This window comes from Microtus ochrogaster, linkage group LG1 (assembly GCF_000317375.1).
Source record: "Microtus ochrogaster isolate Prairie Vole_2 linkage group LG1, MicOch1.0, whole genome shotgun sequence".
Taxonomy (NCBI): Eukaryota; Metazoa; Chordata; class Mammalia; order Rodentia; family Cricetidae; genus Microtus; species Microtus ochrogaster.
The window spans coordinates 32069113-32079087 of record NC_022027.1 but is presented as its reverse complement, the minus strand read 5'-3'; the positions used below and the strand labels follow the sequence as shown (position 1 = coordinate 32079087).

General features: G+C 38.9%; 2 protein-coding genes across 2 annotated transcripts in view; both read left to right on the top strand.

Annotated features, from left to right (window-relative positions):
- The window catches only part of Nmu (neuromedin U), a 27395-nt gene extending 20355 nt beyond the window's left edge, over positions 1-7040 (top strand). Inside the window, exons 8-10 of the mRNA XM_013350775.2 lie at positions 2065-2118; positions 3628-3667; positions 6926-7040. Of these exons, the coding sequence (XP_013206229.1) occupies positions 2065-2118; positions 3628-3663 (90 nt within the window). The 3' untranslated portion in view covers positions 3664-3667; positions 6926-7040. The remainder of the gene's footprint in view (positions 1-2064; positions 2119-3627; positions 3668-6925) is intronic.
- Positions 7041-9278: 2238 nt separating this feature from the next.
- Positions 9279-9975, top strand: part of LOC101988651 (phosducin-like protein 2) — a 19470-nt gene continuing 18773 nt past the window's right edge. The window contains exon 1 of the mRNA XM_005359370.1: positions 9279-9435. Coding sequence (XP_005359427.1) covers positions 9430-9435 — 6 coding nt within the window. The 5' untranslated portion in view covers positions 9279-9429. The remainder of the gene's footprint in view (positions 9436-9975) is intronic.

Below are 9975 nucleotides of genomic sequence, written 5' to 3'. Positions count from 1 at the left end.
ATTTATATATAAGGTGACTATAACTAAGCTAACACACTGTTAACTAGTATTTATATATAAGGTGACTATAACTAAGCTAACACACTGTTAACTAGAAACTGGGACTTTTCAGGGTCAGTAAAGAACAGTCCTGATGCTTTTCATGTTGGAAGTCCTGGGTAGCATTTTAAAGTGAGACTTTGTATTTTGGGTCTAGTATTACCACCTTTGATTTGTTAGGAGCCTGGCTGGGCTTTTGCAGGTTCTGAGAACTCAAGGTGACAAAAGGGAAGTCACATTCGTTAGATAAGTTTCCATGAGTTGTCTAGTATGAGAAGTGACCATGCAGTTCACTGACCCTTAGTCTAGGCAAAACAAACAAACAAGAATGTCTTCATTGTGATATTCCCTTTATGGTTTAATGATAGTTACTTTCATTATTATATGGTTACCACTACATACTTAAAAGCTGAATTTGGGTCTGGTGTTTTTCTTAACTTTGACACTGATTTTTTTTAACTCTTCATAACGCACATTTTCAAAAAGCATGCCATTATATGAGTAAATGTCCCAGAATTTATGTTTTATGATCATTATTTCCTTCTTTTAGAATTTTAGCTTCAGTTGAATACTGCTATCTGCTGCTAACTTTAAAGAGAAACCTAACAGGGGATTTAATGACACCTTAAATATATAGAATTCTCAAAACGGGGCCTAAAGTACAGTGGTTTGCACCACCCTGGCATGTGGGAGGCCCTAGGTTCAATTCCAGCACCCCTCCACCCCCAAGTGGTAGAATTCTCAGACTGAAAAAGAAAGTCAGTGTCATCAAGTTTTCTAGACATAAATGCTATACACTTTATTTCCTACAATGTCTGTATCAACCAGAGATAATGATTTTGACTACATTATTTCAGTCTCAGGAGTTACACAAGGAAAGATTGAGTGATATTCATTATTATGCCTAGTTTAGCACATGGCTCCCTTTTCTGGCTTGAGCGAGACTATCGTAGTTGCAGACAGCTATCTTTTTAATCTCTTTATCTTTAGTCCCTTTTTAATCTCTCCTTTCCAAAGTATTTCAGTTTTTGAGGACTCTGTCTCTGATGACAGCATCCTGAAGATCTTTGCTTTGGTGTTGCGTTTGAATGTTTTAATTTTCATTGTGCCCTCTTTAAATCTTGAATATACTCAGGACCTGCTTTTAGACAAGTACCTAAACACACAGTTTCTGCATATACATTTTAAATATCAATGGTTCAATCTTAATTTGAGAAGTATAATAAAAATAAGAATTAAGTACAAATACTGGGAATTAGAGATAGATTTTCTGTAAATCAAGGATTTATGAACTTAAATACATATGAGAGGCATTTCTTAGAATAAAGAATATAACTCTACTTATAAGAAAATAGCTTTGACTGATAAATTTATTGATCTCCATGAATTATTAATGCAAACAGGACACTACAAGTCAATTATAAAGAAACTATAAAATGTTAAATTTTCTTTTCATAGTTTAGGGTGGCGTGCTTAAGTAATGCTATGTAATATGCCTGTATTACAGCTGTTCCTATTTGGCATTCTTTTTCATTATTGTTCTGCACATGCAATAATATTAAGACAACCTCTTTCAAGGCATTGCCTAAAGCTGTCCCTTAGGTTCCACGTAGAAGTATTCTATTCTTGCTTTAACAGCAATTCCAGCTTGTATTTTCCCTGTTTGTGTCACCACATCTAACACTTCTGTTAAAGGGAGTATTTTATTCTAGAAGAATGTCAAAAAGAGACTTTTAAATACATCGTACCTGACATTTTCTTTCTATTTATTGATGAATGTACATATACTTGACAAAATTTTTAAAAGAAAATCTATGAAGAATGTATTTTTAAATACACCATTCTGGGGATACTGGAGGCTGTCGAAATGGTTCAGGTGTAAACATAAGAGCTCTCTATGATATGAAGATTCTACTCAAGCCTTTGGTACCTTTTGTTGAGTTGGAAAACTTAAAATAATATTGAACTTTGCACACATTTGTTTTAGTGTTATTTAATTTGCTATGCCATCCTTATTTCTTTCAGGAAGAATTCCGGAGTCCTTTTGCTGGTCAAAGTAGGGGATACTTTTTATTCAGGGTATGTATATATGGCATTTTATGATCAACATTATGAAAGTTAACAAAGTATTTTAAATGTATACTCACCAAATTAACTTATAAACACTTGATTTGGTTTTATTCCTCACACTACCCTATTGTTTGGAACCAGAGCATCTCTGATCTCCCTTCCACTACCCCGTGTGTAAATGCTCCAATAGCATTCATTACTTCACAGTTTAATCTCATGATATTTTATGTAAAGGAAGCAAAAGCCAAGGAATTGGTTGTTAGAGTTTTGATCAAATAGGTTACAAGAGTTGTGACTATGCTTACAAACTATTAGTTAAAAATTCTATGATAATAAAAACTACAAGTAGAGATATTTTTATGACCAGGTTTATCATTTTGCATTTGTATATAAATCTACTTCTAAATAGCCATGTTTTCTGCATGTTTCTTAACACACAACCAAAAAGATAGATATTTAATAAATGTATTCAACAACTGTTTCCTGGACTTCTAATAGGTATTAGGGAAGGTATTAATAGATGGGAATGAAAAGATAGAGCACATACTACTCTTACAGAGTTCAGTTCCCGGCATTTGCTTCCGGGAGCTCACAGCCTATAACTCCAGCTCCGGGGCATCTAGAGCTCTGTCCTGACCTCTGTGGGCACCTGCATCCACACATCTGCCAACACATATATGGAATTTAAGGTAAAAGAAAATATTTTAAAAGAAGGTACAGTGTTGGTGGAGGTTTCTGTCCTGCCTGGCCCCTCAGCTGTTCAGTCCCAAAGAAACACACAGAGGTCTACAATAATTATAAACTTGTTGGCCCAGTAGCTCAGACTTTCTTATAAAGTCATCCCTTGGTATCTAAGGAGGATTGTTTTAAAAAACCAAAATCAGAGGATACTCCAGTCCTTTGTATTAAATGATGTGTTATTTGTATACGTCCTACCACATCCTCTGCAAGTGTGCTTTAGATGAGAGTTGGGACAGACATCTTACCTGGGGACTGCAGGTGACACAGAGGTGACTTTACGTGTGAGTACCAGAGATTAGACAGGATGCATTTAATGAAACATTTAGCTGAAAATTTTCAACTTTATCCTGAGGCCCAGGGTCGTGTTCCTGTGGGAAAATTTACGTCAGCAAATTGGAGAATGGATTGGACTGGATTGCAGGACTGGATTGACAGCAAGAGTATATAAAATGAAACACCATGACTTTGGAAAGTTAGCATTGGTTTGCATCAAAATGAAATTTGAGAACATTTCTTATCGGATGTTGGTTCCCTACAAGCAAAACGGAGTAGCTTCTAATTCATCATGGTCCTGGTAGCTTTAGCAGTGTCTCCGAACTTGGTAGAAATATAGATTTCCAAGTTCCACCTCAGATTTAGTAAATCAGAAACTGCATCTGTGGGGTCCAACAAGCCCTTTTCTGTTCTGTCCATAGCTTCTTTATATTAGTAGGCTTCTTTCAGTGGAATTACCTCACATCATTAGTTACAATTTCTTTCCAATCTATTCTTTTGCAGCCACGCAATGGGAAGAGGTCAACAGGTTTCATTTAAAATGGTATGTGTTCCAAAAATACATAAATAAATAAACATGAAACAGCATGTGTTTCACAGCTGAACTCAACTTGGAAGATTCTGTTTGTCACAAATTAAACCATACTCATATATGCTTCTATTGTTCAATTGCATATATTCACTAACATTATATATAAAACTTCAATTGTAGGGGCAATGCAGGCTTTAGGAATGGGAAGTACTGGTATTTCAGGGTTAGATTTGCTTTGATCCTAGTATTCCTTGGTCTATGACACAATAGTAGTCATCCAAAGAGATTTTTGGAGATGATGACCCCATCATTGTTTATTGTGCACATCATAAAATGTCAGGGATTTCATTCCTATTCTGTTAGTCAGCTCCACCGGAGCAGGCCGGGATTCACTGGCAGGTACTTCTGTCTTCCAACTAACTCATACTCAAAAAATGTTTATAAATCTAGGGTTGCAGCTCAGTGGGTGGGGTGGTGGCTGACATGCACGAAGCCACAAAAGTGGCAGGTGTTGCTGGGTCCTGAGGTAGCTTGATTCCCAATCTTCTGAGAAATCACCACATTGATTTCCAGAGTGGTAGTACAAGTTTGCATTCCCACCAGCAATGGAAGAGTGTTCCCGTTACTCCACATCCTCTCCAGCATAAGCTATCAGTGGTGTTTTTTTTTCTTAGCCATTCTGACTGATATAAGATGGTATCTCAGAGTTGTTTTTGCGTTTCTCCATGGCTAAAGTTGTTGAACATTTCCTTGTGTCTTTCAGCCATTTGAGATTCTTCTGTTGAGAATTCTGTTTCGTTCTGTACACCATTTTTAATTGGATTATTTGGAATTTTGATGTCTAATTTCTTGAGTTCTTTACTTATTTTGGAGACAAGTCCTCTGTCTGATGCGGGGCTGGTAAAGATCTTTTTCTGTTCAGTAGGCTGCCTTTTTGTCTTATTGACTGTGTCCTTTGCAGAATCTTCTCAGTTTCCAGAGGTCCCATTTATGTATTGTTGCTCTCAGTGTCTGTGCTGCTGGTGTTATATTTAGGAAGTGGTCTCCTGTGCCCATGCATTGAAGGCTACTTCCCACTTCCTTTTCTATCAGGTTCAGTGGGGTTGGATTTATATTGAAGTCTTTAATCCATTTGGAAGTGAGCTTTGTGCATGGGGATAGATGTGGGTCTATTTTCATTCTTCTACATGTTGACATCCAGTTATGTCAGCGCCATTTGTTGAATATGCTTTTTTTCCCTATTGTATATTTTTAGCTTCTTTGTCAAAAATCAGGTGTTCATAGGTGTATGGATTAATATCCGTGTCTTCAATTTGATTCCATTGATCTTGCTGTCTGTTTTTATGACAATATCAAGCTGTTTTCACTACTGTAGCTCTATAATAGAGATTGATGTCAGGGACGGTGATGCCTCTGGACCATGATGGGGTCACCCACTGAAACAGTTTACCTGAGCTAATGGGAGCTCACCAACTTCAGCTGGACAAGGAAGGAACAAGCCCAAATCCAAACTAGACCCTCTGAATGTGGGTGACAGATGGATGGATGAAACAGACTGCGGGGCCACTGGCAGTGGTCCAGGACTTATCCCTACTGCCTGTATTGGCTTTTAGGAAACATATTGTCTTTGGACGGATCCCTAGCTATAGTAGCCTAGCTATAGTGGGGAGTCGACATAGCCTTGGACCTCTCTGAGGAATGGGGACTAGGTAGAGGGAATGGGAGGAGGGGAAGTAGAGGGAACTGGGATTGGTATCTAAAATGAAAAAAGATAGTTTGTTTTCTTTTAAAAAATAAATTACATTTTTAAAAAGTGGCAGGTGGGGGAGCACTGAAGAGATGGCTCAGAGGTTAAGAGTGCTTGTCATTTATGCAAAGGACTGGAATTTGGCTCCACCACCCACACTGGACAGCTCTCAATTGCTTATAATTAACCGTAGCTCCTAGGGATATGACACTCTCTTTTGATCTCCACAGGCACCCCACACACCACACACACACACACACACATACACACACACACACACACACACACACACAATCTTTAAAAATAAAAATGAGCAAAGCAGAAATTTCTTAAAGCAAATCTGGATCTTTGAAAAAAATACATTATTTCGCCCAGTTTATTCTAGAAAAAGACAAAACTATAAATAACCAAAAGCAGAAACGAAAAGCCAGAGATTGAAACAACTAGAGGAGTTAAAGTCACCAGAGCCTTTTCTACACAGTCACAGCAGACATGGAATCTGAACAATTTAGTATGAACTTTGCTCTGAATGTCAGAAAAGGCAATTTTATGTACATTCCCTCTGTTAGGGTCTACTTGGTCTATTTTGCTCGCCGTTTTATTTACAAATAAAATAGTAATTCAACAGTCATTTCCCCTCTTGCTTTTGTCATCTGACTACCTAATTTCTTGCTTTATCCTGATAACATTTAGTAAGAAAATAAGTATAAAATGTGAATCACATCATGGCAGATAGATGAGTAAACCAACAAGAAAATCTTTTTTGATAGATCTTATTTTATTGAAGATATCAGTCTAATCACATGTGGTCCGAGAACATTCAAATAGAGCTTAAACAAAATCAGATACAAAAGGCCAGTCACCAGCTACAACAGCCAATGACGTCACATTTGCTGATGATCCCCTCAGTGGCCACAGAGCTACTCAGCGTGGCTTCCTTAGCTGTGAGTTCTTGGAAACCCTCAGTTTCAGCACTTGGGATTTTTCTTCACCATCTGAAGAGTTGTAAGAAGCTTAGCAGGAGTTGGAGATCAACTTATCCTTGGTACTGAGCCAAAATGTGACTGGCTGAGGCTTGGATTAGGTCACAGCAGCATTCAGCAATGCCAGAGTCTTCTTCGTGAGCTTACAGATGAACTGTGCCATGGTCTAAGGCAGATGTGGGGAAAACTTGACATATTTATATTCTTATTGGGACTAATAAGCTCTAGTAAACTACTTTCACATTGTTAAATATATTATTAAATATTATAACTATTAGGCACACATATGTGTAGAATAAATGTGTCATTAGAGAGTGATTAGGCGATAAATTGAAAAAATACAGAGAGAGAGAGAGAGAGAGAGAGAGAGAGAGAGAGAGAGAGAGAGAGGCAGGCTGAAGAACAGTTGGGAAATATCTCAATTCCCAATATTATTATACTATAACAAAATATTCATAGAAATGTCTGTATAAGCATAATATGTACATATTCCTCACCTCACATATATGTGAATCTAATTCATTTTTTTTCTTTTTATAGATGTCGACTGATTTTCCATTGAAGCAGTGCGATAAGATACATAATATACTTACATTTTGTTTTAAAAAATGATTCCTCCTAAATTTACTTTGTTGCAAACCCCTGCTTTGTAACATTCTCCGTGACAGTTGAGATTAAAAATGTTTGATTTGTTGAAAATAAAACAGCATCTTAAAAACCTTTCATGGAATGTTGCAATGATTAATCGTGCACAGCGAAGCCGCTCTTAAAGAAGCTCCGTAGGTCCTGTAGCTCTCGATAGTGTTGACACACAAACATTTTAGGTGTTTACGTAAGACACTCACTCATAGAGAGCTGGCTGAACAATTTTAGGTTTTCCAATTTGGATTAGGTCAGTGATGGAGTCATCAGCTCTGAATGCAGATTCTCATGATGGCCCATGTCTGTAATTGCAGCATTTGTAATGCTAAGGCAGGACAGAGGCAAGTCCAAGGCTAGCATGGGCTATGCAGCAAGCCTCTATCTAGAAAACCAAACATATGAAACAAGAACAAAATAGAGCCTAGCTATGTTAGAGTACCAGTGGGAACCACTCGAGCTGTGACTTAGTCAGTATTCTAGTAAGCAACCTATGATTTCTATATTACAAAGTAGATTTCAGATTGCTACAAATGTGTCAGAAGGCTTTCCCTGGCCAAGTGGCAGTGATTAGTTTCTCTGAGATTGTTTCCCCTTATAACCAGTGGAGGACATCCAACCTTGTTCATTACCAGGAAAAAAAACAGCTTTTCCAGGAGTTGATGATAACCGTACCTGCGGGATTTCAATAACATGTTTCATGAAGAAAGCTCCTGAATTATTCTTCCTACCAAGAGCTAGGAAAGACATAAATTAAGAGGAAATTGAGAGGAAAAAAACCATCACATTCTTCCTTTAAAAGCAAATCGCCTTGGCAGGGTGAGCCTTAGCGCAGTGAGGGTTCTCTACTCTAAAGCCGTGAATGCACGGGGCAGAATTAGCTGTTTGTACATGGTAGTTCTATTAACTTGGATTTTAGAATAATTTCTTTAGTTAACATACATCATATCTCATGGTATTTTATACATATTTATAGTTGTTCTTGTTCATATTTACCCCCCCACACACACATACACAATGTTCTTGCTACCCTTCTTGTTTCCCTATTACCTGCCAAAAAAAAATCCCTCTTCTGATTTCATATCTATATCCATATATTGCTTATGAGAAAAAATATGCACTCTTTTGTCTTTTTAGACCCTCCCCCTACCTTTTTTGGTCAAAATAAGAGAGGGGTGCTTGAATATTCAGTCGGAGAGTCCCTTAAAAGTCCGGATAGACATGAATTGCTTGTGTATTTTAAGGAGTTCACGTAAAAGTGAGAAAAAGTGAAAAGCAGAAATACCAGGACATGGTTACTAATGTTTCCGCTTACCAGTGTGTCATACACAAACACTAGAGGGTGGTTGGGGTGTAGAAGCCAGTAGAATCTATATTAATCTGCACTGATCACTGTAGGTGAATGGCTCCGCTGATGAACTCAAGTTTAAAATTGTGTCACTAAGTACATTTTTTTCCTTTAAAAAAATTCTCTTGAGTATATCTCTGGGACCATGTGCATAAACTTGTGTGGTGGAGCATGCCCTTAATCCCAGCACTTGGGAAGCAGAGTCAGGCAGATCTCTGTGAGTTGGAGACCAGCCTAGTCTACAAGAGCTAGTTCCAGGACAGGCTCCAAAGCTACAGAGAAACCCTGTCTCAAAAGAACCAAAAACAAAACAAAACAAAACAAAAAACCTCCTTTCCTTAATGTAAACAGGTTATGTCTCCTACCTAAACCAGAGCTTCTAAAGGGAGTGGGTCCTTTTTTCTAGTGATTTTTTTTCTGTTTTGATTTTGTTTTGAGACAATATGTAGCCAGGTTGATGCCAGCTTCCATGCTCCTTCCTCGTCTACCCACGGGCTTGTGGTGTCAGGGGAATTTATAGTCTCATTGACAATCTGATGGAAAATTTTGGTCCAAGTTTAAAAATAAATTAAAAAATTAAAACAGACACAAAAAATTAAACTCACAACTTACGGAAAGTGCCTAGATAGTCCTTAAAATTTATCTTCAAACAGATGATGGGCCCAGTTTAAGAACCCCTCGGAAGGGTTCACCACCCAAGAAATTTTTGTTTTCCTCCATGAGTACTGGATTCAACCTTGAGGAGCAGTGGACAAGGCGGGGGTAGAGGTTGGAATGAATAGCAATACGAACACCACGTGACCAACAGGCGCCCCACTGCTCGAGCTAGAGCCCCATCCTGCTAGACCTGATGCATCAGGGTCCACACACCTGGGACCTGGGACGACTCTGTGTTGCCTGGCAACCGAGCTTACCGTTGCACATGCGCAGTAGGTTCTGTTACCCTCGCCCCATCCCCGGGGCGTTAGAAACCGCTAGCCAGAGCTGGCTGGCTCCCTACGCCAGTCTGGAGGAAGTCCGAGACCTTGAGCCCTAGTGAGGGGCATAAAAGAACAGCATGCAGGTGAGGGTCAGGTCTGTGGGTGACCTTGGAGCTCTGAGTGGGATAAGCCAGCTAGTTCCAAGCTGATGGGCGTGAATGGAGTGGTGTGGGCCCTCCCCGGAGTTACGTTCTATTAAGTGCTGTTTTGTGCATCTCCTGTCTAGTTTTAAGAGAACGCCAGTTTTCGATATTCATGACTCCCATGTGAGGCTGAAGGAGACACTCAATTTTCAGAATTGCCTTTTACCTCTGAGTCCTGGAAATCCAAATGCTGTGATATTGTTGAATTAAGGAGTAGCGTTGGCCCAAGTGGATTCGGCTTAACTGTCCTCTCTTGTTTACTTTCTTTTAGAAGGAGGCAGGGAGTGCACCTATTGGCCTGTAAGATGGCTCAGTGGATTAAGGTGCTTGCTGCCAAGCCTGAAAACCCGAGTTCGATCCCTTGGATCCACACGGTGGGAAGTGAGACCCAACTCCTGATGTTGTCTTCTCTCTGTCTCTCTCTCTGTCTCTCTGTCTCTCTCTCTCTCTCTCTCTCTCTCTCTCTCACACACACACACA